Source organism: Armigeres subalbatus, chromosome 1 (genome assembly GCF_024139115.2).
Source record: "Armigeres subalbatus isolate Guangzhou_Male chromosome 1, GZ_Asu_2, whole genome shotgun sequence".
Taxonomy (NCBI): domain Eukaryota; kingdom Metazoa; phylum Arthropoda; class Insecta; order Diptera; family Culicidae; genus Armigeres; species Armigeres subalbatus.
In genome coordinates, this window is record NC_085139.1 from 281,600,432 (window position 1) to 281,627,375 (window position 26,944).

The 26,944-nt window shown below is 43.7% G+C and overlaps 2 protein-coding genes across 6 annotated transcripts in view; one reads left to right on the forward strand and one right to left on the reverse strand.

The window, feature by feature from the left end:
- Positions 1 to 19,027: 19,027 nt before the first annotated feature.
- LOC134207646 (transient receptor potential cation channel protein painless-like) lies at positions 19,028 to 22,780 on the forward strand. Of its 2 annotated transcripts, XM_062683406.1 has the most exons (5): positions 19,075 to 19,093; positions 19,177 to 19,302; positions 19,359 to 19,423; positions 19,586 to 19,864; positions 19,920 to 22,780. In XM_062683406.1, the coding sequence occupies exons 2-5, from the start codon at positions 19,260 to 19,262 to the stop codon at positions 22,722 to 22,724; spliced, it is 3,192 nt and encodes a 1,063-aa protein (XP_062539390.1). In that variant the 5' UTR covers positions 19,075 to 19,093; positions 19,177 to 19,259; the 3' UTR covers positions 22,725 to 22,780. The 2 variants fall into 2 exon arrangements, with proteins under 2 accessions (XP_062539389.1, XP_062539390.1); XM_062683405.1 differs by having other exon boundaries at positions 19,028 to 19,302.
- Positions 22,781 to 22,782: 2 nt separating this feature from the next.
- The window catches only part of LOC134207647 (protein twisted gastrulation), a 30,268-nt gene continuing 26,106 nt past the window's right edge, over positions 22,783 to 26,944 (reverse strand). For all 4 annotated transcript variants that reach the window (XM_062683408.1, XM_062683407.1, XM_062683410.1 and 1 more), the window contains exons 3-4: positions 23,482 to 23,623; positions 22,783 to 23,401 (exon numbers count right to left, since the gene is read on the reverse strand). In XM_062683408.1, the coding sequence (XP_062539392.1) occupies positions 23,209 to 23,401; positions 23,482 to 23,623 (335 nt within the window). In that variant the 3' untranslated portion in view covers positions 22,783 to 23,208. The remainder of the gene's footprint in view (positions 23,402 to 23,481; positions 23,624 to 26,944) is intronic.

The window sequence follows — 26,944 nt, forward strand, 5'->3', positions numbered from 1 at the left end:
GAATTTTGAGACCCCCATATTGCCAGGGTTTCTTCAAAATGAGTTTGTGGCCACTTTAGGCCCCACGGGAACCTATTCCAAGATGACCGGTCCGTTGTCAAACCATCCTATGGTCCAATCACTTATCGGATCATGCTTTCGATACAATTTCATGAATTTTGATACCCATATTGCCAGGGTTTCTTCAGAATAAGTTTGTGGCCTAAAGTGGCCCGACGGGAACCTGTTTCCGGAATAACCGTTCCGGGATTAATTTATAAGATGGTCCTGTGACGTAGTAAAGTTATATTATTTAAATTTCTAACGAAGTTTACTAGTCATGACGCAAGAAATATTCATTTGGTTGAATATATATCTTCAATTTACACATACTTTGGGACCAGTTAATCCGGAATTCCAGTTACCGGGTAATCCGAGTTGGTTCTCTATAACATGTATCGAATAGCGGGTAAGTTCCTGTATCCGTAGCAGCGAAAATCGTCAAAATCGGTGAAAAACTGACAATGTTATGATCATTTTAAGTCCGTGGGTACCCGGGTACCCTGTCGGTAACGTAACGGTGTTTTTTGTTGGTAACAAAAGGGTTAATGTCATCTGACACTAATTCGGCTCTCACGCCGCCAATATCATATTTAGAGAAATTACCTATTAGAAAAAGTTTTCGGGTCATTTGAGGGCTACATGTTTATATGGAAAACATAATTGTAAATGACTTGTGAGAAAAGTTATTAGCAAGTTAGTCCCATGACATCGATATGACATTTCTCGTCACTGGTTCCAGGTACGAGATGACTGCATCGTAGTCCTTCTTACTGCTGGTTGACACTTTTGTGCCAACACGGCAGAGCTTGAACTGAATAGCAGGGGTACGAGGATACTGCCCTGGGGAATGCCCGCAATGATGTCGTACGATTCGGAAATCGCTTCGTTGAGTGAGACTTGAAATGTCCTTGCCGACAAATAGTTGAGAGGACGGCAGATCCGTCCTGGTTATAAAAATATAGGTTATAATCTGTGTATTTATCACATTGTATACGCCCAAATCGAAAATTTCCCTTTTGGTAGTTTTGGTCACTCCCTTTGTGTGTTGTTAAGGAATATCTCGACAGCGAAAATTTCGGGATTGTCGTATCATGTCTCCTGATGGGCCCTCCTTAGCCGTGAGGTAAGACGCGCGGCTACGAAGCAAGACCATGCTGAGGGTGGCTGGGTTCGATTCCCGGTGCCGGTCTAGACAATTTTCGGATTGGAAATTGTCTCGACTTCCCTGGGCATAAAAGTATCATCGTGCTAGCCTCATGATATAAGAATGCAAAAATGGTAACCTGGCTTAGAAACCTCGCAATTAATAACTGTGGAAGTGCTTAATGAACACTAAGCTGCGGGGCGGCTCTGTCCCAGTGTGGGGATGTAATGCCAATAAGAAGAAGAAGATGTCCCCCATAATCTCCGAAGGATCAGCGGGCACGAAAAATTCTTCAGGATACCAGCAAACGAACGGGGAACGGAAGGTTTGGAACCGGTCTACTATGGAAAAGCGACGAAGTAGTATTCCCGAACAGTTTTCCAACGGCGGAACGCATGAATAAGCAAATAAACCAATGTTTGGAGCAAGGGTACGTACATGTTGTCACGCGGGACTAGATAAAAAAAATTGCAAATAAGGAAGGAAGATCGCCAATCGCAATGATTCTTGATCCAACCAAAGCTCCGACTTCTTCTTCTTCTTATTGGCATTACATCCCCACACTGGGACAGAGCCGCCTCGCAGCTTAGTGTTCATTAAGCACTTCCACAGTTATTAACTGCGAGATTTCTAAGCCAGGTTACCATTTTTGCATTCGTATATCATGAGGCTAACACGATGATACTTTTATGCCCAGGGAAGTCGAGACAATTTCCAATCCGAAAATTGCCTAGACCGGCACCGGGAATCGAACCCAGCCACCCTCAGCATGGTCTTGCTTTGTAGCCGCGTGTCTTACCCCACGGCTAAGGAGGGCCTCAAAGCTCCGACTATATAATATATAATATTTGTTATGGCCGTCACTACATTCGGAGCGGCATGCTCACCATGTTCAGCACAGTACACTAATAATTTGAATGCAACGAAGTATCAGAAAGATTTCCCTACCGCCACCAAAGCTATAATCGAAAACACATATGTGGAAGACTGTTTCGATAGTCGTGATACAATAGAAGAAGCGGCCCAACTGGTGACGGATGTTCGGCAATCAAATTCCAATGACGTGTTAAGGCTAGTCGGGGAAGAATATACCGATCAATACAATAATAAGTGTCTTTATCCAATCCACTTATAAACAGAAAATCAAAACTTTGGCCTAAGAACAAATTTTTGATTTACAAACAAATTTTTAGACCAGCCGCGTTGTATGCTGTGCCAATATGGACTAGCTGCTGCAATACCAGAAAGAAGGCACTTCTGAGTATTCAAAATAAAATTTTGAAAATGATTCTGAAGTTGCCTCCGTTTTATAGTACCAATGAGCTTCATAGAATTTCTAATATTGAGACATTGCAACAAAAGTCCAATAAAATAATTTCCAATTTTAGACATTTTAGAATCTTCTATTGCAACGATTAGCTCCTTGTACCATTAGTATAAAAAATAATAAGTTTAGTTTAAGTTGAAAACATTGTAATTCCTACATGATGCAATTAAACCAGTGGAAAAATCCTAACTGCCAGAGGCAATTGAAATGAAGTGATAATAATTAACAATGTATCATAGTAAATAATGATTATAGTGTTAATAAAACACGGAACACCTAGTCTAAGAGATGAATGCATGTGATAATTAGCAAACAAAATTAGTTAAAAAAAAAAATTCTGCTTTAATCAAAGCGGTTCAACGTACATCTATCTACCACTAGCTCCTCATACGCAACCGTGAATAGGATTGGAACTGATTTGTCCGTAGTTTGAACTGCCGCCAAACGAATAAATTTTATTAAAAATGAGCATTTGTGGTTATAAGAAAAAGTTATCAGGTAATCTAATTTCATATTATTTTACTATTATCCAATGATGGTAAAGGATACTCAAATAAAAAATAAATAGGATGTAGTTTGCCATAATGCTTTCTATATGCGTTCTTGGTTTTCTAACATGTGATGAAAGTAATAATGATGCTTATATTCTGTTTACTATATGAGATCTATAACTTATATAATTTAAATGACAACTTCGACTTCAAGATACTTTATATCATAGCTTTGTCCTATAAGCTTGCAGTCCGAATAGGCTCTCAAAAAATTCTCAATATTTATATACTGATACTGATACTGAAGATACTGTGAATTTTATTCAAATTTAAGAAGACATGTAATTCAAATGATTAGCTGAATATGTTCCACTTTATTGCAATGAAATTGCCATAGCATCACTCCATAAATACATTTGTACAAGATACACTGATGACCCGATTTTTAACATGTTTTTGTGGGGGAAGGACCGTTTGGCCGATTGCAATTTGGCCGAAGGCCACTAGGCCGAAAGTTGTTTGGCCGAACAGACCATCTGGCCGAAAGTCATTTAGCCGAAAGGGTCATTTGGCCGAATAGGACATTTGAGAAGTGAGAAATGAGGTGTAAAAGTGAAAAGCGTGAAGTGAGTAGTGAAACGTCCCACTTTTCACTTTGCGCTTCTCACTTTTTACAGTGAGAAGTGAGAATTAAGGAGTGAGAAGTGAGACGATTCACTACTCACTTTTCACAGTGAGAAGTGAGAAGTGAAACGTCTCACTACTCACTTTTCACAGTGAGAAGTGAGAAATGCGGAGTGAAAAGTAATACGTCTCACTTCTCACTCCTCATTTCTTACTTCTCACTGTAAAAAGCGAGAAGCGCAAAGTGAGAAGTGAGACGTCTCAATACATACTCACTTCGCGCTTCTCACTTTTTACAGTGAAAAATGAGAAATGAGGTGTGAGAAGTGACATGCTCACTGTGAAAAGTGAGAAGTAAGAGGTGAGTAGTGAGACGTCTCACTTCTCACTTTGCACTTCTAACTTTTTGCAGTCAGAATTGAGAAGTGAGACATCTCACTTCTCACTCCCCATTTCTCACTGTGAAAAGTTAGTAGTGTGAAGTGGGTAATGAAACGTCTCACTACCCACTTCACGCTTCTCACTTTTTAGTGAGTAGTGCATAGTGAGAAGTCAGACGTCTCATTACTCACTTCCAACTGCGCACTTCTCATTTCTCACTTTTCAAATGTCCTATTCGGCCAAATGTCATATTGACATATTCGGCCGGATGACCCGTTCTGCCAAATGATTTTTGGCCAGATGGGTTTCGGCCTAATGGTTTGTTCGGCCTAGTAGCATTCGGCCACATGGCTGTCGGCCAAATGACCCTTCCTGCCCCTCATTTTGTATTATGACAGTTTTCAAATGATTTCTTCACGGTTCAATTTTGCTATATTTATTTGTACAGAAATAATAGGTACTGAAAACAAATTATGATTTTTATCATCTGTTGCTTATTATAAATTAGAATTTGGAAGTTTAAAGCAGTAGAAGAATTGTTCCAAATATTTCGGATGTCTGTATGACAATCAAAAACTTGCACCGAATATTCATTTTCCTACGCCAAGCCATTATTTGCTTTATATTTGTGCTGTTTTGACCTCTCTAAAGAACTTTTCTCGATGCATTTTATAATGAGCGAGGAGGGCATCACCCTGCTAGGTGCATTAATCTGTTTTTTTTTGTATTATTCCTTATGCACACCAAGATCATGACTGAGTCAGGTACATAATAACAAAATCAGGTATTTTTAAGATATTTTCTCTTGATCGAGCTGCCACAACACTATAGTTTTTAGAAAATAATTTAACAAGAATATCGCGCGTATGAGGAAAGTATTGTTTATATCATACATTATAGTGGCACTTTTATAAACAAGCTTGTTATTTTTGCCAATTTCGTGTTGAAAGTACATTAAATACAATCATCATCAGCAGGTTCCAAGGGCCTCCAAGGGAGGGATTCGGGTTTGGAGCCAACTAGAATAATGCATACATATCCATGGCATCAAATTTCATACTTTTTTGTAGTTAAATTATTAAATAAATCAACTTATAAACATAGCTTTTAGTTTTGTATCATAAAAAGTTATAGCTTTGTCGAAATTAACACACGCCAATGAAAATTCTAAATTATTTCGGATCCTTACGGCATTGTAATAACTCTCACAGTGAGAAAAGAGGCAATTTCATTCACTACATTGAATAACATTCTGTCACACATTTAAATACAATAAGAATGTATGTTTACGATCCTGTTGCAAATATTTTCCAAGTATAAACATCATTGCATTTACGTTGAACGAATAGAAACGGGTCAATATTGTTAATAGTAAAGTTAAGTTTGATTTGTTACTTAAATAAAATTACTTCCCAAACTTTGCTGTCGTCTTATCACTTAATCCAAGTTATCCGAATGCAATAATGATTATAAACGCGATTCCTTCAATGTCTGGTCATATGTAAGAATGAATCTATGTTTGTATTAAAAAATGCGGTATTTTGCAAATTTCGGTATTAAACTAAAATTTCGCTAGCAAAAACTAGCTTTAATTCTTTAATTTTAAGTCCCATTAGGCAATACACTTTACATTATACATTATTCACATGGGAGGTGATTGCGCGCCGTGGATGACGAGCTTCGAGCTTCGGTGGTGTTGCGACGTGTTCAGTTGGAGAGGTAAGTGCTACTGGGTAAGGATATATTTGCCAGATTCTGCAGGGTGGAAGCCCCTACCACCTGACCCGTTCACATGACCAGGACGAGTGTTGAACGCTGGCTGTATGGTCAGGACTGTGAAGGGGGGTTCCGGGACTTTCAAAGGGCTTATTGTCAGGCGTCCCGGTTGTTGAGCTGTTGAGGAAATGTCTTTAGAGCGAGCGGTGTTTTTGATTAGGTCATACTTGTCTGACCCAAACATAGGACCAGGACGGCTGTTGTACGCTGGTTACATAGTCGCGACTATAAGGGGGACCTCTATGGCTTTCAAAGTGCTTTCTGCCATGCATCCTGGTGGTGGGATATTGGAACCATATCGGAGATATTGGGGCTTCGGGAGGGAATATCTTCAGAGCGAGCAGTGCTCATAATAGGACAATACTTGCCAGATTTCACAGACTGGAAGTTCTTTATGTCGGACCCATACGCAGGACCAGGATGACTGATGAGGGATGTAAAAAGTGACTAGTGAGACGTCCCACTTCTCAATTCACACTATTCACTTTTTACAGTGAGCAGTGAAAAGTGAGTAGTGAAACGTCTCTCTTCTCATTCCTCATTTCTCACATCTAACTTTTAACAGCGAGAAGTGAGTCGTCTCACCAACTCAATTCTTATTTATCACTGCTCATTGTAAAAAGTAAGAAGTCAGAAGTTAGAGTGAGCATCCAAGTAAGTTTTAATAGTGTGAGTGACTGCGTGTAGGAGTACATCACGGAATTTACATGCGACTGAATCATTGACGTATTTGACTTTTGAAGACTTAGGGCGACGACATACTCACGCGTGTGCGTGCGCGAACGCGTCCAACACAAAAGAATTTCTCTTGCTGATATTCTGCTTTACGAGTGCTAGGACGCGCTCCGCATCGCTCGACGCGTCAGTATGTCACCGCCCCTAATCTAAAACGAGACTTAATTTTACGTTGCTCTTCATGCATCTTTATTGTTACTTCACTGAGCTAGAAGTAAACATCAGGCAGTAAGTAGTGTGATCATTTGGTAGGTGCGCGGTCGCGAAAAACTTAATCGACGTCGGCTTTTTTTGTGTTTTTAATGATCCACGCGTTTTATAATATTTAACCCGCAGACGGTGTGATGCTGCTGATGTCCTTTGCAAGTGCTTGTGCAGCTGATGTTTTAAAACTGCTGTAAGCTGCTATTAAGAATAAAAATATGCCGAATGAGACACGAGACCCAGCTTTATTTGGAGGTGTTTTAGAATTTCGCCTGACATTATAAAAAAACAAGTGCAAAACGGAAAACAGTAGCCAATGAGGTCAATTGTCATTTATAAGCTCATCAAATGATAATTCGTGAGTAACCATGAAGATAGGGCAATCGCGTGTGAACGATCTTTCGCCGGCGATGAAGCACACCACAGTCATTGCGTTGCTGGAGAAGTATGGTGAGGTCTTGTCCGTGACACGAGAGCGATGGAAGAAAATTTTTCCGGGAGTTTATAATGGGGTAAGAATTCTTCATATGAAGATAAAGCAACCAAACGGCATCGGGATATCACTCGAAGTCGAATCGAAACTAGAATAAAAACTGGAGCTTGTCTCAAAATATCACATTGATCGGTTGAAAGAGAACAGAGGTATGAATTTTAAAATTTGCCTTCTGGAAGAGCTTGGCCTTTTGGGTGTTAAAAAAAAATCTTGGTTACTGTTATGATCTCTTCAAACAACTTTCCCATGATTATCTATCTCACATCTCGATATTGCCATGAGTCGATGGTCCCTTCAATATCGATTCATGAAGGTTTGACTGTAAGTAGATAAAAGTGAGACGTCACACTTTTCACACCTAATTCACTTTATTTCTCACTTTTCAAATGTCCTATTCTGCCAAATGGCACTCGGCCAAACGGCGCTTCCCCAACGTCGCTAATATTACCAAATTTTATTTAAAAACATTCCAGGAATTATACTTGAGGGGGATGGAAGCAAAGGGATGTAAGTGACATTTTGCCAAAATTGAGTTGGCTAATGCAAAAAATGCTCTGATTCTCGAGCTTTGCGGCAATATGTTGATATAGTTTTGTACGAAGTTTATAAAAAATGTGAAAATTCTTAGAATTTTTTTTTTGAACTTTTATGCAATTTGTATGAAGCGAAAAAATATTGAAAAACTTTGCCCACATTTTTCTCAAAACTAGCCATTTGTCACTAACACCCCCGCATTTTTGATTCAAACTAATTTTTTGCCTTTTCTCGTATTCCAGAGATCCTCAAGAGGCTTCCGACCCTCTTGAAATGAGGCTTCCGAGCCTCTTGAAAGGAGGCTTCCGAGCCTCTTGAAAGGAGGCTTCCGAGCCTCTTGAAAGGAGGCTTCCGAGCCTCTTGAAAGGAGGCTTGAAAGCCTCTTGAAAGAAGGCTTCTGAGCCTCTTGGAAGGAGGCTTCTGAGCCTCTTGAAAGGAGGCTTCTGAGCCTCTTAAAAGGAGGCTTCTGAGCCTCTTGAAAGGAGGCTTCTGAGCCTCTTGAAAGGAGGCGTCTGAGCCTCTTGAAAGGAGGCTTGAGCCTCTTGAAAGGAGGCTTCTGAGCCTCTTAAAGGAGGCTTCTGAGCCTCTTGAAAGGAGGCTCTGAGCCTCTTGAAAGGAGGCTTCTGAGCCTCTTGAAAGGAGGCTTCTGAGCCTCTTGAAAGGAGGCTTCTGAGCTCTTGAAAGGAGGCTTCTGAGCCTCTTGAAAGGAGGCTTCTGAGCTCTTGAAAGGAGGCTTCTGAGCCTCTTGAAAGGAGGCTTCTGAGCCTCTTGAAAGGAGGCCTGAGCTCTTGAAAGGAGGCTTCTGAGTCTTGAAAGGAGGCTTGAGCCTCTTGAAAGGAGGCTTGAGCTCTTGAAAGGAGGCTTCTGAGCCTCTTGAAAGGAGGCTTCTGAGCCTCTTGAAAGGAGGCTTCTGAGCCTCTTGAAAGGAGGCTTCTGAGCCTCTTGAAAGGAGGCTTCCGAGCCTCTTGAAAGGAGGCTTCTGAGCCTCTTGAAAGGAGGCTTCTGAGCCTCTTGAAAGGAGGCTTCTGAGCCTCTTGAAAGGAGGCTTCTGAGCTCTTGAAAGGAGGCTCTGAGCCTCTTGAAAGGAGGCTTCCTGAGCCTCTTGAAAGGAGGCTCTGAGCCTCTTGAAAGGAGGCTTCTGAGCCTCTTGAAAGGAGGCTCTGAGCCTCTTGAAAGGAGGCTCCTGAGCCTCTTGAAAGGAGGCTCTGAGCCTCTTGAAAGGAGGCCCTGAGCCTCTTGAAAGGAGGCTCCTGAGCCTCTTGAAAGGAGGCCCTGAGCTCTTGAAAGGAGGCTCCTGAGCCTCTTGAAAGGAGGCTTGAGCCTCTTGAAAGGAGGCTTCTGAGCCTCTTGAAAGGAGGCTCTGAGCTCTTGAAAGGAGGCTTCTGAGCCTCTTGAAAGGAGGCTTTCCTGAGCCTCTTGAAAGGAGGCTTCTGAGCCTCTTGAAAGGAGGCTTCTGGAGCCTCTTGAAAGGAGGCTCTGAGCCTCTTGAAAGGAGGCTTCTGAGCCTCTTGAAAGGAGGCTTCTGAGCCTCTTGAAAGGAGGCTTCTGAGCCTCTTGAAAGGAGGCTCTGAGCCTCTTGAAAGGAGGCTTTTGAGCCTCTTGAAAGGAGGCTTTTGAGCCTCTTGAAAGGAGGCTTCTGAGCCTCTTGAAAGGAGGCTTCTGAGCCTCTTGAAAGGAGGCTTCTGAGCCTCTTGAAAGGAGGCTTCTGAGCCTCTTGAAAGGAGGCTTTGAGCCTCTTGAAAGGAGGCTTCTGAGCCTCTTGAAAGGAGGCTCTGAGCCTCTTGAAAGGAGGCTTCTGAGCCTCTTGAAAGGAGGCTCTGAGCCTCTTGAAAGGAGGCTTCCTGAGCCTCTTGAAAGGAGGCTTCTGAGCCTCTTGAAAGGAGGCTCTGAGCCTCTTGAAAGGAGGCTTCTGAGCCTCTTGAAAGGAGGCTTGAGCCTCTTGAAAGGAGGCTTCTGAGCCTCTTGAAAGGAGGCTTCTGAGCCTCTTGAAAGGAGGCTTCTGAGCCTCTTGAAAGGAGGCTTCTGAGCCTCTTGAAAGGAGGCTTCTGAGCCTCTTGAAAGGAGGCTCTGAGCCTCTTGAAAGGAGGCCTGAGCTCTTGAAAGGAGGCTTCTGAGCCTCTTGAAAGGAGGCTTCTGAGCCTCTTGAAAGGAGGCTTCTGAGCTCTTGAAAGGAGGCTTCTGAGCCTCTTGAAAGGAGGCTTCTGAGCCTCTTGAAAGGAGGCTTCCTGAGCCTCTTGAAAGGAGGCTCTGAGCTCTTGAAAGGAGGCTTCCTGAGCCTCTTGAAAGGAGGCTTCTGAGCCTCTTGAAAGGAGGCTTCTGAGCCTCTTGAAAGGAGGCTTCCTGAGCTCTTCTTGAAAGGAGGCTTCTGAGCCTCTTGAAAGGAGGCTTCTGAGCCTCTTGAAAGGAGGCTCTGAGCCTCTTGAAAGGAGGCTTCTGAGCCTCTTGAAAGGAGGCTTCTGAGCCTCTTGAAAGGAGGCTTCTGAGCCTCTTGAAAGGAGGCTTCTGAGCCTCTTGAAAGGAGGCTCTGAGCCTCTTGAAAGGAGGCTCTGAGCCTCTTGAAAGGAGGCTTCTGAGCCTCTTGAAAGGAGGCTTCCTGAGCCTCTTGAAAGGAGGCTTCTGAGCCTCTTGAAAGGAGGCTTCTGAGCCTCTTGAAAGGAGGCTTCTGAGCCTCTTGAAAGGAGGCTCTGAGCCTCTTGAAAGGAGGCTTCCAGCCTCTTGAAAGGAGGCTTCTGAGCCTCTTGAAAGGAGGCTTCTGAGCCTCTTGAAAGGAGGCTCTGAGCCTCTTGAAAGGAGGCTTCTGAGCCTCTTGAAAGGAGGCCTGAGCCTCTTGAAAGGAGGCTTCTGAGCCTCTTGAAAGGAGGCTTCGAGCCTCTTGAAAGGAGGCTCTGAGCCTCTTGAAAGGAGGCTTCTGAGCCTCTTGAAAGGAGGCTCTGAGCCTCTTGAAAGGAGGCTTCTGAGCCTCTTGAAAGGAGGCTGGAGCCTCTTGAAAGGAGGCTTCCGAGCCTCTTGAAAGGAGGCTTCCTGAGCCTCTTGAAAGGAGGCTTCTGAGCCTCTTGAAAGGAGGCTCCTGAGCTCTTGAAAGGAGGCCCTGAGCCTCTTGAAAGGAGGCCCTGAGCTCTTGAAAGGAGGCTCTGAGCCTCTTGGAAAGGAGGCTCTGAGCCTCTTGAAAGGAGGCTTCCTGAGCCTCTTGAAAGGAGGCCTGAGCTCTTGAAAGGAGGCCTGAGTCTTGAAAGGAGGCTTCTGAGCCTCTTGAAAGGAGGCTTCCTGAGCCTCTTGAAAGGAGGCTTCCTGAGCTCTTGAAGGAGGCTTGAGCCTCTTGAAAGGAGGCTTCTGAGCCTCTTGAAAGGAGGCTCTGAGCCTCTTGAAAGGAGGCTTGAGCTCTTGAAAGGAGGCTTCTGAGCCTCTTGAAAGGAGGCTTCCTGAGCCTCTTGAAAGGAGGCTTCTGAGCCTCTTGAAAGGAGGCTTGAGCTCTTGAAAGGAGGCTTCTGAGCCTCTTGAAAGGAGGCTTCTGAGCTCTTGAAAGGAGGCTTCTGAGCCTCTTGAAAGGAGGCTCTGAGCCTCTTGAAAGGAGGCTTCCAGCCTCTTGAAAGGAGGCTTCTGAGCCTCTTGAAAGGAGGCTCTGAGCCTCTTGAAAGGAGGCTTCTGAGCCTCTTGAAAGGAGGCTTCTGAGCCTCTTGAAAGGAGGCTTCTGAGCCTCTTGAAAGGAGGCTTCTGGAGCCTCTTGAAAGGAGGCTTCCTGAGCCTCTTGAAAGGAGGCTTCTGAGCCTCTTGAAAGGAGGCTTCCTGAGCCTCTTGAAAGGAGGCTTCTGAGCCTCTTGAAAGGAGGCTTCCTGAGCCTCTTGAAAGGAGGCTTCCTGAGCTCTTGAAAGGAGGCTTCTGAGCCTCTTGAAAGGAGGCTCTGAGCCTCTTGAAAGGAGGCTTCTGAGCCTCTTGAAAGGAGGCTTGAGCCTCTTGAAAGGAGGCTTCCTGAGCCTCTTGAAAGGAGGCTTCTGAGCCTCTTGAAAGGGAGGCTTCCGAGCCTCTTGAAAGGAGGCTTCTGAGCCTCTTGAAAGGAGGCTTCCTGAGCCTCTTGAAAGGAGGCTTCTGAGCCTCTTGAAAGGAGGCTTTGAGCTCTTGAAAGGAGGCTTCTGAGCCTCTTGAAAGGAGGCTTCCTGAGCCTCTTGAAAGGAGGCTGGAGCCTCTTGAAAGGAGGCTTGGAGCCTCTTGAAAGGAGGCTCTGAGCCTCTTGAAAGGAGGCTTCCTGAGCCTCTTGAAAGGAGGCTTCCTGAGCCTCTTGAAAGGAGGCTTCCTGAGCCTCTTGAAAGGAGGCTTCTGAGCCTCTTGAAAGGAGGCCTGAGCCTCTTGAAAGGAGGCTTCCTGAGCTCTTGAAAGGAGGCCCTGAGCCTCTTGAAAGGAGGCTTCCGAGCCTCTTGAAAGGAGGCTTCTGAGCCTCTTGAAAGGAGGCTTGAGCCTCTTGAAAGGAGGCTTCTGAGCCTCTTGAAAGGAGGCTTCCTGAGCCTCTTGAAAGGAGGCTGAGCCTCTTGAAAGGAGGCTTCCAGGCCTCTTGAAAGGAGGCTTGAGCCTCTTGAAAGGAGGCTTCTGAGCCTCTTGAAAGGAGGCCTGAGCCTCTTGAAAGGGAGGCTCTGAGCCTCTTGAAAGGAGGCTTCCGAGCTCTTGAAAGGAGGCTCTGAGCCTCTTGAAAGGAGGCTTCCTGAGCCTCTTGAAAGGAGGCTTCCGGAGCCTCTTGAAAGGAGGCTTCGAGCCTCTTGAAAGGAGGCCTGAGCCTCTTGAAAGGAGGCTTCCTGAGCCTCTTGAAAGGAGGCTTCCGAGCCTCTTGAAAGGAGGCTCTGAGCCTCTTGAAAGGAGGCTTCTGAGCCTCTTGAAAGGAGGCTTCTGAGCCTCTTGAAAGGAGGCTTCCTGAGCTCTTGAAAGGAGGCTTCCTGAGCCTCTTGAAAGGAGGCTTCCTGAGCCTCTTGAAAGGAGGCTTCCTGAGCCTCTTGAAAAGGAGGCCTGAGCCTCTTGAAAGGAGGCTCTGAGCCTCTTGAAAGGAGGCTTCTGAGCCTCTTGAAAGGAGGCTTGGAGCTCTTGAAAGGAGGCTTCTGAGCCTCTTGAAAGGAGGCTTCTGAGCCTCTTGAAAGGAGGCTTCTGAGCTCTGAAAGGAGGCTTCCTGAGCCTCTTGAAAGGAGGCTCTGAGCCTCTTGAAAGGAGGCTTCCGAGCCTCTTGAAAGGAGGCTTCCTGAGCCTCTTGAAAGGAGGCTTCTGAGCTCTTGAAAGGAGGCTTCTGAGCCTCTTGAAAGGAGGCTTGGAGCTCTTGAAAGGAGGCTTCTGAGCCTCTTGAAAGGAGGCTTCTGAGCCTCTTGGAAAGGAGGCTTCTGAGCCTCTTGAAAGGAGGCTTCTGAGCCTCTTGAAAGGAGGCTTCTGAGCCTCTTGAAAGGAGGCTTGAGCCTCTTGAAAGGAGGCTTCTGAGCCTCTTGAAAGGAGGCTTCCGAGCCTCTTGAAAGGAGGCTCTGAGCCTCTTGAAAGGAGGCTCTGAGCCTCTTGAAAGGAGGCTTCTGAGCCTCTTGAAAGGAGGCTTCTGAGCCTCTTGAAAGGAGGCTTCTGAGCCTCTTGAAAGGAGGCTCTGAGCTCTTGAAAGGAGGCTTCCTGAGCCTCTTGAAAGGAGGCTTCTGAGCCTCTTGAAAGGAGGCTTCCTGAGCCTCTTGAAAGGAGGCTTCTGAGCCTCTTGAAAGGAGGCTCTGAGCCTCTTGAAAGGAGGCTTCTGAGCCTCTTGAAAGGAGGCTCTGAGCCTCTTGAAAGGAGGCTTCCTGAGCCTCTTGAAAGGAGGCTTCTGAGCCTCTTGAAAGGAGGCTTCTGAGCCTCTTGAAAGGAGGCTTTGAGCCTCTTGAAAGGAGGCTTCCTGAGCCTCTTGAAAGGAGGCCTGAGCCTCTTGAAAGGAGGCTTCTGAGCCTCTTGAAAGGAGGCTTCCTGAGCCTCTTGAAAGGAGGCTCTGAGCCTCTTGAAAGGAGGCTTCTGGAGCCTCTTGAAAGGAGGCTTCTGAGCCTCTTGAAAGGAGGCTTCTGAGCCTCTTGAAAGGAGGCTCTGAGCCTCTTGAAAGGAGGCTTCTGAGCCTCTTGAAAGGAGGCTCTGAGCCTCTTGAAAGGAGGCTTCCGAGCCTCTTGAAAGGAGGCTCTGAGCCTCTTGAAAGGAGGCTTCCTGAGCCTCTTGAAAGGAGGCCTGAGCCTCTTGAAAGGAGGCTCTGAGCCTCTTGAAAGGAGGCTTCCTGAGCCTCTTGAAAGGAGGCTTCTGAGCCTCTTGAAAGGAGGCTTCTGAGCCTCTTGAAAGGAGGCTTCTGAGCCTCTTGAAAGGAGGCTTCTGAGCCTCTTGAAAGGAGGCTCTGAGCCTCTTGAAAGGAGGCTTCCGAGCCTCTTGAAAGGAGGCTTCTGAGCCTCTTGAAAGGAGGCTTCTGAGCCTCTTGAAAGGAGGCTTCTGAGCCTCTTGAAAGGAGGCTTCTGAGCCTCTTGAAAGGAGGCTTGAGCCTCTTGAAAGGAGGCTTCTGAGCCTCTTGAAAGGAGGCTTCTGAGCCTCTTGAAAGGAGGCTTCTGAGCCTCTTGAAAGGAGGCTTCTGAGCCTCTTGAAAGGAGGCTTCTGAGCTCTTGAAAGGAGGCTTCTGAGCCTCTTGAAAGGAGGCTGGAGCCTCTTGAAAGGAGGCTTCTGAGCTCTTGAAAGGAGGCTTCTGAGCCTCTTGAAAGGAGGCTCTGAGCCTCTTGAAAGGAGGCTTCTGAGCTCTTGAAAGGAGGCTTCTGAGCCTCTTGAAAGGAGGCTTCTGAGCCTCTTGAAAGGAGGCTTCTGAGCCTCTTGAAAGGAGGCTTCTGAGCCTCTTGAAAGGAGGCTTCTGAGCCTCTTGAAAGGAGGCTTCTGAGCCTCTTGAAAGGAGGCTTCCTGAGCCTCTTGAAAGGAGGCTTCCTGAGCCTCTTGAAAGGAGGCTTGAGCTCTTGAAAGGAGGCTTCTGAGCCTCTTGAAAGGAGGCTTCTGAGCCTCTTGAAAGGAGGCTTCTGAGCTCTTGAAAGGAGGCTTCTGAGCCTCTTGAAAGGAGGCTTCTGAGCCTCTTGAAAGGAGGCTCTGAGCCTCTTGAAAGGAGGCTTCTGAGCCTCTTGAAAGGAGGCTCTGAGCCTCTTGAAAGGAGGCTTGAGCCTCTTGAAAGGAGGCTTCTGAGCCTCTTGAAAGGAGGCTTCTGAGCCTCTTGAAAGGAGGCTTCTGAGCCTCTTGAAAGGAGGCTTCTGAGCCTCTTGAAAGGAGGCCTGAGCCTCTTGAAAGGAGGCTTCTGAGCCTCTTGAAAGGAGGCTTCTGAGCCTCTTGAAAGGAGGCCTGAGCCTCTTGAAAGGAGGCTTCTGAGCCTCTTGAAAGGAGGCTCTGAGCCTCTTGAAAGGAGGCTTCTGAGCCTCTTGAAAGGAGGCTTCTGAGCCTCTTGAAAGGAGGCTTCCTGAGCCTCTTGAAAGGAGGCTTCTGAGCCTCTTGAAAGGAGGCTTCCTGAGCCTCTTGAAAGGAGGCTTCCTGAGCCTCTTGAAAGGAGGCTTCTGAGCCTCTTGAAAGGAGGCTTCTGAGCCTCTTGAAAGGAGGCTTCTGAGCCTCTTGAAAGGAGGCTTCCTGAGCCTCTTGAAAGGAGGCTTCTGAGCCTCTTGAAAGGAGGCTTCCTGAGCCTCTTGAAAGGAGGCTCTGAGCCTCTTGAAAGGAGGCTTCTGAGCCTCTTGAAAGGAGGCTCTGAGCCTCTTGAAAGGAGGCTTCTGAGCCTCTTGAAAGGAGGCTTCCTGAGCCTCTTGAAAGGAGGCCTGAGCCTCTTGAAAGGAGGCTTCCGAGCCTCTTGAAAGGAGGCTTCCAAACCATTTTAAAATAGGCTTCCGAGCCTCTTGGATGGAGGCTTCCGAGCCTCTTGAAAGGAGGCTTCCGAGCCTCTTGAAAGGAGGTTTCCGAGCCTCTTGGAAGGCGGCTTCCGAGCCTCTTGAATGGAGGTTTCCGAGCCTTTTGAAAGGAGGCTTCCGAGTATTTTAAAAGAAGGATTCCGGACATCTTGAAAGAAGGCTTCCGGGCCTCTTTAAAGGAGGCTTTCAAGCCTCTTAAAAATAGGCTTCCGAGTCTCTTAAAAATAGGCTTCCGAGTCTTTCAAAGAAAGTTTCCAGACCTCTTAAGGGAAGGCGTTCATACAGGCAGTAAAGCAGGAAGCAACGAATAAGTATATAGTGTTCTGATGGATCCCGGGACACTTAGGAATACTAAGAAACGAGTCAGTTGATCAAGCCGCTGATCGAGGAAGAACGTCTCTGATAACGCAATACGAGTTACCTTCATCTGATATCATCTCTTAAATTCATCAGAGAAGACCGTCGCGAGCAACGAACTTCAACACGTTGTAGAATAGGCCATACCAGATTAACCAAAGAATACCTCTTCAACAAAACTATTTCAAACAGATGTGACACTTGCCATACTGAAAACTCTATAGAACACATTTAAGTAAATTGTATCAGATATGATAATATCAGGGATGAACTAGACATCAACAACGATGTTCAAATAGCATTAGGCAACAACAGAACCGAAGAAGAGAAAATTTAATAAAAAAAAATTAGGCAATGTAGGGGAGACTGGGTAGACTTGATCCGCTTTTCTGATTTCTGATGTATCACAGCCAAAAATAAATAAAAATACGCGATTTCCACACAGACTCTCTAATAAATATAATATTTATTTTTACTGATGTATGACAGTCCTTAAATTATTGTTGTTATTGACACACAATCGATTTTTTAGAGTGCTGTCAAAAATCTACTTTTAAAATATTCGGTGGAAATTGATCCCTCTCCCTCCTTAGCCGTGCGGTAAGACGCGCAGCTACAAAGCAAGACCATGCTGAGGGTGGCTGGGTTCGATTCCCGGTGCCGGTCAAGGCAGTTTTCGGATTGGAAATTGTCTCGACTTCCCTGGGCATAAAAGTATCATCGTGTTAGCTCTATGATATACGAATGCAAAAATGGTAACCTGGCTAAGAAACCTCGCAGTTAATAACTCTGGAAGTGCTTAATGAACACTAAGCTGCGAGGCGGCTCTGTCCCAGTGTGGGGATGTAATGCCTATAAGAAGAAGAAGAAGATGATCCCTCTCTAAGAACTTGCTTTGATAAAATTTGAAAGGTCCCCTCAGATTTTTTAAATATTTTCCCTTCAAAATACGCGGAATTATCGAATTGCTGTGCGTATACATGAGCGATTTTTGTTATTGAATTCGACAGCACATTCAATTTTAAAATTTGGGGAGACTTGATCCCCTTTCTATGATATCTATGCAATAAATATTTTTTCCTGTCATGTCAACACTTCATCAAATCTGTCAAATCTACAAAAAAATAGAAGCCTGGGAACAGATTTATATTTTTTTGATTTTTTTCGCCAAATTTTTGTATGGGTGACTAATGGAGGATCAAGTGTCCCCATATTGAGGCAATAACTTCAAATCCAAATATCCCAAAACTTTGATGGAATGTTGTCATTTTCATCAGTACAAATCATTAAGCACATTTATGGCTTTGTGCTGTGAAAAATCGAAAGCATTTGGTCATTGTATTGAAAAGTTATTCAAATTTTACGTGGCCAATAAAAAAATCTTTTGGAAGGTCAAAACATACAAACCGCCCTGCAGAATAAATAAGGTTGTCAATCTAAAAAATAACTCACCGCATAAAGGTCATTTGTCTGGAGGATCTATACTAAAAAATACGCTAGAACAAAACTACTTTAGTTCTTGATAAAACAGGGGGTGATCAAGTCTCCCCGGGGATCAAGTCTACCCACCTTCCCATAATCTATACAATAAGATTTGATTTTCCTTTTTCTTTGAGAGGCGCATGAATCTAGTGGTTTAGGTCCTCTTTAATAAACACAAAAAAAATATCAAAATAGTATGCATAGTAGGGTGGCTCAAATTAGTATGGGAAAAACTTTTTTCATTTTATTTTTGATGGGCCGCCCTTTTATTCGGTTCTATTTGAAGCCCTGATGCTCTGGACAAAATTTCAGCCAAATCGGTCAACGTTTGGGTGGTGCTAAACTCGTTGGAAGTTTATATGCAAAAATGTATGCAGAAACATCCAAAAACAGTGAATTGCAGTTGAACGGCGCAACTTACGATGAAGAACTATGATACTCATTCAGATCTTGAAGAATTTAATACAGAATGTTATACAGAAAACCGCGAGAAGATTAGAGCTTGCCCGGCTAAGTTATTAGCATTTCTCTGAAGTGGGGTTTGAGCAAATTTCGTTTCTTTTACCTTTGAAAAGAAATAAATTCACCCTTACTACACTCCAGTAAAATGCTAATATCTTTGCCTAATAAACTCTAATCTTCTCGCGGTTGTCAGCATAACATTCTGTATTTGATTCTACAAAAACTGAATGAGTATCATGGTTCTTGATCGTAAATTGTGCCGTCCAACTGCCAATCACTGTTTTAGGATGTTTCTGCATACATTTTTCCATATAAACCTTCAATAAGTTTAGCACCGCCCAAACGTTGACCGATTTGGGTAAAATTTTGTCTATAGCATCAGGGCACCAAATAGAACCGAATAAGAGGGCGGCCCATCAAAAAATTTGAAAAAGTGTTTTTTGAGCCACCCTAATGCATAGTGTTCGGCCAAATGACCAAACACCATCCCTCCTTATACACAAAATCGATTGCCTAAAATTATCAAGTTCATATTTGTACCACTTTGTACATTGATGAAATCATCTTGATGGCCCCTCCACCGTATTTTCCTCGGAAAGGCACGATTGCTTTTAAACACATGGGAATCACCCTCAACTGCTTCACCTTTTTACGTTCCCCTCACATTCCAACAACCATCTTTGCTAATCATAACGCACGTTTGTGAAGCAAAGATGCGTTAGGATTTATTCACACTCATTGAAACTGAATAATGGGATAAACGCTAGTCTTGTGACGAGGATTATTCTGATTAAATTAGCAGTAGAAGATCTTAACCGAACCAATGATATTGTTGTCAAGCCAAGCATCAAACAAATTTGTTCAATATCGTTTCGGTAATGGCTTCAAATTTCCAAAGCAGTAAGTGCTCCGATTCACATCCGAATCGACTAACTCACATTAGTCGCATAAGTGATAGTGTGAGCAGTTCGCTCACGATCTACAGACAGCGACTTGCTAGTCATATGGCGCAACGCTCACGCGCATCCAGTCTCTCAAGCCAGCTCTCGTTCTCGCGCCGGTCAACATGAGATTTCACGGCTACTGATAAACACGCTTTAGGTCCACGCGTTTTAGACACTGCAAGTGCTTTGTTCTCAGTCTCCACTATTCGGTAGCTTAGACAGGGTGCGTATGTTGCTCATCTCTTCGACTAATACAGCTCTGAAACCGGTTCTGTCAAACTTATTTGTTTAATGAATATTGATTAGGGCGATGCAAGTCAGGTGAAACCATTCTATTATTGACAAGAATTAAAGTACATGGACTGCGATTGTGATTGAAGAGGAATAAAATGGCTCAGGGACAAACAGAAAATGTTGGAGTCCGGGCGACAGGTAAGTGAACGATGAGTCATTGAACACATGCCTCGTTATGACGTTTGCAATTACAGATACAACGCTCCTGGTTCCAGAGCACTCTCGACAAGGGAAACGTTTGCAACGAAAAGAATTGCAGGTAGATAGTTCCATCAGTCATGGTGCACGATAAAACTCTAGATGTTGGATGCCACGATAACATTGTTTATCAAATACAGGGCATGGTTGCATTCGTATCATCATCACGTTTGCCGTTATCAGTGAATGGGATTAAGTAATTGCTTTGCTTCGGTCGTTTTAGATATCGCTTAACAATGATTTGCTGTCCATATTGGATGAGCTGGAAATTGAAGAGGGATTGTCGAGGATGCAGACACTGCTGAATGACTGTAGGTGGAACACGCTCTATGATCTGATTGAAGAAATGAAGAACTGGGACGTTTTGACAACGATTCCAGAACCGAAGACATTCTTATTCAACAGCAAGATACAGCCGACTTTTGGAAAAATTCTCGAACGCAACATTTTCTACCAACCATATTTAGAATGCTTCATCACCAGATTCTCCGCATACAATGAGGTACGATCGGCCTTTAATTACTCTGTCAATTGCTAACTTCCTTCATTTATCGTAGAGAATCGTCCCGGAACTGAACGCCCCAATCCACTATGCCGTCGAATCGCTAAATGTCAGCTTAATCACCTGGCTGCTGTCGCAGCCATCAATCGACATCAACATCCGAAATAAGCAAAGCAAAACGGCCCTGTTTCTACTGTGTGAGCAATACGACGCCGTGGTGAACAGTCCGAAGTTTAAGAAACGCGCCCTCCAGTTGTCCAGAAGTCCCATCAAAGCGGAAGACATCCGGCAATGCATTCTTTTGCTGCTCGACCATGGTGCGGACTTCAACGTCTGTAGCGATCGGCTGAAGCTGCCGTTCGAGCATCTGTCCAGGAATTCCTCCAATGAGAATAAAACATTTCTGATGGAGTGCGTAGCGCGGTTCAAAGGTGCCATAGCTGTTGGGAAGAGGGGTGGTGCAAAGCAACTGTGTCTTGGGTTCTATCAGGACTGGGTGCCGGTCAACATCACAGTTCAGCTACTGGAGATCATGCTGAGGTTCAAAGACATACAGCGTTTCGACCGAGAGTTTCAGAAGTTCAAGGTTGATGAATGTAATGTGCGATGCGTGATTCGTCTGCTGTTGCACATCGCTGTCGAGCTTGATATGGAGCGCACGGTGAAGAAAATCGTGGAGCATGCGGGTCAGATTATCTTCAAAACCGTGAAGCCGGTGGTCTCCAAAAAACGTGCCATGCGTGTTTGCCCACCAGATCAGGAACAAGATGCGAAAACTTCCGAATTAGTTTACCGAGTGGAGCTGAAGGGACTTCTGAAGAAAGCTTGCGAGTGTGGGAATGTAGCGACACTAACCCTACTATTGGGAAACATCACCGATCGGGTGCTGGTGAATGACGATCCAATTTTGGTGTTCACTCTGAACCGCGCTCAGGAGCTGTGGAGACGTGAGGAGGAGCGAATTCGGGTGCTACAGTGCGCCGAATTGTTGGCAAAAGACCAGAAGATTTATCTCACTCGGACGGACAACAATGGCAACACCGCTTTGCATACATCGTTGAAGTTCGGCTTCAATGATATTGCTCTGGATCTCATGCAGCAGAAATACGCTTTCCTCGGTGCTCGGAACAAAGACAACCAAACTCCGCTTGACTTTGCGCGGTTTGATTTTTGGAAGATGTACTTTGATCAGTGTGTCACGATTGATGTTCGACGGTCGTACTTCGATCGAAACGAGATCCGACTCAACCTCAATGGATTTGATCCGTACATCTTCAAGAAGCGCCAAACGAAGAAGGCCTCACCCAAGGATCGGAGCGAGATGAATCTCTGGCGAATCGTGGAGAAAGCGTCTTCAACGAATGTTTCTAGCCAGCAGCCCCACGAGTCGTTCGTTACCGAAATGGATCCCGTCAAAATCATCGCAAAGTCCAAGGAACTTAAACGTCTTTTACTTCATCCAGTTATCTACACCTTCATTCTGGTCAAGTGGCTTCGTCTCACCAAGTGGATTTATCTCAATCTGATTTGCACTCTCGCAACTGTTATTTGCTTCGGAATGCATTCGCTCGACACATGTAACGGTGACAATCATTCTTCTATTATTGTCACAGCATTTACCTGGATCGGTGCTGTCTACATGATCAGCCGAGAAATTGTTCAGATTCTGTTTCTTCGACTTAATTACTTTTCTTCATTTGACAACTACGTGGACATAGCGACGATCATCTCCATGGTCATCGTTCTGCAGGACGGTTGCCGATCGATACTGTCTTCGCTGATCGTCATAGCTTTCGCTCTCCAGCTTACCGTGCTCATAGGATCACTGCCGTTCAACACGCTTTCCACTTACATGCACATGTTCAAAACGGTATCGGTGAACTTCATGAAGAGTTTTCTGCTCTTCATCCCACTACTTGGAGCCTTCACGTATAGCTTTTTCCTGTCCTATAATGATCGAACTATACCGCGTAATGCCACGAACGAAGAGGTCCCGTTCAATACCTTCAGTAGTTTTTCCGACGCTGCACTGAAAACTTTGGTTATGACTACTGGCGAATACGAAGCCGCTGGCGTAGACTTCAGCGGCGGCAAGATCGTTCTCTTCGTCCTATTCATTTTCTTTGCTCCGATTGTTGTCCTAAACCTGATCAACGGTCTTGCCGTCAGTGACATCACCTCCATCAAAGAGGAGTCCGAGTTGATTAGTTTGCGGAAAAAGGTCTTGATATTGGAACGCTATGAACGCGGACTTCGGGACATGCCGATCCAGTTTATCCGTCGGATGTTTCCGACTTCGTTCTTCGAAAACCACTCGTACGTGATTGTGGTCAAGCCGAAGGAGCTTCGCAAGATTCTGGTGCAGCAAATCAATCCACAGGCGGGAAATCAGCCGCGCGAACAGAACCTTCCGAAAGGCGTGTGGTGTGTCGTCCCAAACATGCCCGGTGGATGGTTGGTGAGGGGTTCGGAAGGGTTCTTTGTGAATCTGAAATTCCTTAAATTTCCACTTTTCTGTACACTGGACGAACATATCATGGACGAAGCGTTGCAAATTGTCGACGCCAGTATTATGCTGCGGGAAATAATGGACACCAAACGAATGGAGATCGCTTCCTCTATGAGCAGTTTCACAGAAAGTGACGATAAGTTGGACGAGATGAAGACGGAAATTACGAAAATGAGAACCCTTCTGGCGAAAGTGATTCAACAGAAGCAACCTAAGAAGAGGAAATTCTCCGCGAATAAAACTAAAGTAATAAAAGAAGTTGACGACGTGGGTGACAAGCTCGCACGGGCTACCAAAGTCGCTAAAGCCGTGGGGAAGTTTAAAAAAGGCAAAAAGAAGCCAAAATCCTAGAAGATCATATAGTGCGAAGTAAGGAATAGTCAACACATTTTAGAATTTTGAATCAATGTACGATATACAATATTAGATTTATTTTACAAAAATAAAAATACTTAAGTATTAGTTGCAATACTTCATTTCCACTTCATGTTTCGAACTTCCCTTGCAGTTAATTTAAATATGTAAAACAAAGTACACAGTTTCTCATCTGCTACGCTTCTTCAGTACATTCAACAAATACTTGAATTCCCGTCTAATACACAGAGTTTCACAATAATTCTAAGCGCTTCAATTCAATCCGGGTACTTCCCAGAACTGCGAAGCACACATCTAATAAGGCACATTACACCTGGCTTCGGTAAAGTTTCCTGCGCTTCTTCGCTGCTATTCTTCTCTTATTTTCCGTAGACTCCCCCTAGATCCAAACAGGTACCGTCACTTTCTCTCCCATCGTCGCCGTCACTACCGCCACCACCATCGCCCGCCACGCCCCCGTTCAGATATTGGTCGACTCGACGCCACCGTTGTCCAGCGGTCCGACCCCATCGCCGTAGTCCAGCTCGTCCTCGTTGGGTATGTCGTCGAGGTCGAGGTCCTTGTTCTCCGGGCACTGCCCGCACCGGGAATCGTTGATACCGTAGTTGATGCAGGTTTGGCCGACACACTCGCAGCAACCGTCGTGGAACCATCTACGAATAGAAGAAAAATAAATGGATTGAAATTTGGTTCGAGAGCAAGGGCGGAATAGTTTCAGACGACAATGTCCTACCGATAGCTGGACGCTCCCATGGTGACGCAGCTCTCCTTGCACTTATTCCAGGACATGCACTGGGCCATGTAGGCAACGGTACAGTTCACGGTCATCTTGGACGGTGTTTCCAGACGAGCCTTCAGGTCATTGTCACTCGCATCTGTAAAAAGAATGAAAATGAAAAACAGGTTCAAAACCAAAATCACAGTAACACAGGGGATTAGAAGCAAAAGGGGGTATGTGACATTTTTTTTTTTTTTTTTTTTTTTTCTATCGGGATTCAGCAATAAAATCAGAACCTCGAGATAAAAATTCACTTGGCTGCAACTGACGCCATACATGTGAGTAAACGACGACGTGCGTCTGATTCTCTGCCAATAAAAAGGAAACCAATATCAAAGGTTTGAGCGAACAATCCAGCGCAGGGCTGCCATATATACCATATATAGGTTTATCTGTATTTTACAGATTTTTAAACGTCAATACAGACATGATACAGATTCCAGATTTTATACAGATTTTCCAAATAGAGTACAGATTTATACAGATTTTTTGTTATGTTAAATGTTATCGTCCCTAAGAAATTTACATACGAGACCTAATTAAACATTTTAAAATTCTAAATACAATCATCAAGTCTTAACTGTGGAGCTTATTGTGAAAATAGGCTATCAAAATTTGCTGGAAAACTATCACTATTTATTGAAATCATGGGCAGCTTAGGGAGTGAGTGCTAGTAATGGACCCCCTGAACAAAATCCCAAATTAAACGCTGGAATCAACTATTTTCTGCAAACTTCCGTCGGGAGAAGTTGCTTCATGTGATAGGATAGTAGTTCCATACATTTGTTATGGACAGGTAAGCAGACATTTAGTTATATTAACTAATTTGTAAATGTAAATATGCTAAAGGGTCCATTACTAGCACACAAGGAGGGGTCCATTATAGGCACAAGGAACATGTGGGAATGGAACATGTGGGAATGGAACATGTAAATCAAATGGGGGGGGACCATAATACATATATAAACAAACTGGATGTTGCGTATTATGGACCCGGGGGTGGCCAGGTCATGTTAGGCATGCTAGCTACATCAATTTAAAATGCTTTCTTTATTGGTAAAAATGAATGTTTTGGCTAGTTTTATGTACGAAAAACGATGCTGATACCTGTTGCTTGCTATCTGGTGCAGCAGAACTAAAATTTGTCAAGAGGCTTGCTCTAGCGGAGCGACTGAAGTAAATTTTAGTCGTTAAGGGGTCCATTACTAGCACTCACTCCCTAGTAGACCCATTCAAATTTTCATCAGATCTTTCTTGTCACCAAGATGACGACAATGCACTGTTAGGACATGTTTACTCATTTTATTATTTTATTTATCTCAGACTTTATTCTACTATGTACAATAATTGCTACGTTATACTGTGGGCAGACATACCATTGTAAATGCGTTGTACGCCTCAAATTGTATGTCTGTCACCATTTATAACGCTAGAACCACGGAAGCAACGTGGTACCTGCATAGTTTCTGTACCATCATCGTACAGCTTTGTATGTCTCTCTCCATCCACAACGATGAAATCGAATAGAAAACATGCGCTACAACCCTTGTACCCGTACCAACCTTGATGTGCGTTGTACCAGCGTTGTTCTGATTGAATCTCGCATTTTCAGAAGAAAAAAAGCTTTCTTTCTCATTTGATTACTGTTGGTTAGATTACAGATACAAATTTGATTCATTGGATTTTAAAATATACAAGTTTATTTTGAAAATGTTCGAATCGCGTATATATTTATTTATATTTCAAACAAACTGGCATATATGTATTCATACACATATGTGCTAATGAGGAGTTTTGCACTCGTTTCAAAGATAAACAAAAACTAGAAAACTTATATACCATATAATAAGTGGAAGATTTTTTATCTATAATCCAAATTAATGACTATGTATATTAGGGTGGTTCAAAAAATCGATTTTGCTCCACAGTGCTCATCTGATTCTTTATCATGTTCTGAATGTCCTCTGAAAATTTGAGCCCATTTGGATTAAAACAGATTTAGCACAAGCCGTTTCAAGTTTGCATGCAAATTAGTATGAGGAAATATTTTTTTGCATTATACTGTTAATGACGTTTCCTCATTAAGCGCAGAATAAAAGAAAACCTTCATAGCTAAAAGGAATACTCAACACCTTTCACCCAACGAAAACCGCATGTTGATTAATCGCCCCAATAATTAGTAATCGATTTTAAGACAGGTTGCGAATCTTTAGTCATGATCGTTAAACTTCTTTAAGGGCATCACTGAAATGTGCAGTGCAACATAGTAGCCTGAATTTGTGTGTGCTATCTTTCGCGCCACGAGCAGCAATGTTGCCTGTTGAGGAGTTACGCAATTAGCTCCAGAAAACCACGGTATAGATTAAATTCGATTACTAATTATTGGAACGATTAATTGAGATGCGGTTTTCACTGAGTGAAAGCTGTTGAGTATTCCTTTTAGCTATGTAGGTTTTCTTTTAACCTGCGCTTGATGGGGAAGCGTCATTAACAGTATAATGAAAACATAAATTTCCCCATACTAATTTGCATGCAAACTTGAAACGGCTTGTGCTAAATCAGTTTTAATCCAAATGAGCTCAAATTTTCAGAGGACACTCAGAACATGGTAAAGAATCAGATGAGCACTGTGGAGCAAAATCGATTTTTTGAACCACCCTAAATTGTATATTCAAGTAGAGAAAAAGGAAAACACAAAAAATATGGACGATTAAAGTAGCCTAAGTTGTTTTGACTTTCCAGACCATTCCTAAGAAAATTCCATGCATGAAAATATGATGATTCCAAAATATAGAAAGTATCATTGCTTATAGAAATATACTTCCAATTTTTCATTTTCGTTTTATATATTTATATTTTTAACTCAAGCATGTATTATTAGTACTCATGAACACTATTGGAACTCATGAAATTCCTGAATTTTCAAAATAATTCTTTGCATAAGGGAAAATGAAATGTTAAAATAACTGGAACGAGATATAAACAAGATCCCAGTTAATACCCTCAAGCATCCACAATGTAAGTTGGACTAAAAGTCAATAAAGATTTTGTATAGTCTGATATAACGATCCTTGCAAGTTTGAATCCTCTAAGTTATCCTGAGTTAAGGTAAGCTATATAGCAAGAAGAATTTGTAGAATGCCGGAAGTAATTCTGGATTTCCCTCGAAGGTTAATGTACATTAATCACTTCCATTAATAAACACGATGATAAAGTTTAAAAAATCATATGTTTAAACATTGTCTTCCTATACTGTTATGGACTTTTAGAATTATTATTAATATTGGAATTTGAGAAACAGGAATATAAACATTTTTCAAAGAAATTCATGGAGTTTCGTAAACAATATACTAGACAAATTCATTGAGAACTCCTGAAAAAAACTATCGAGAGAGCACTCGTAAAGTTTTATGGGATC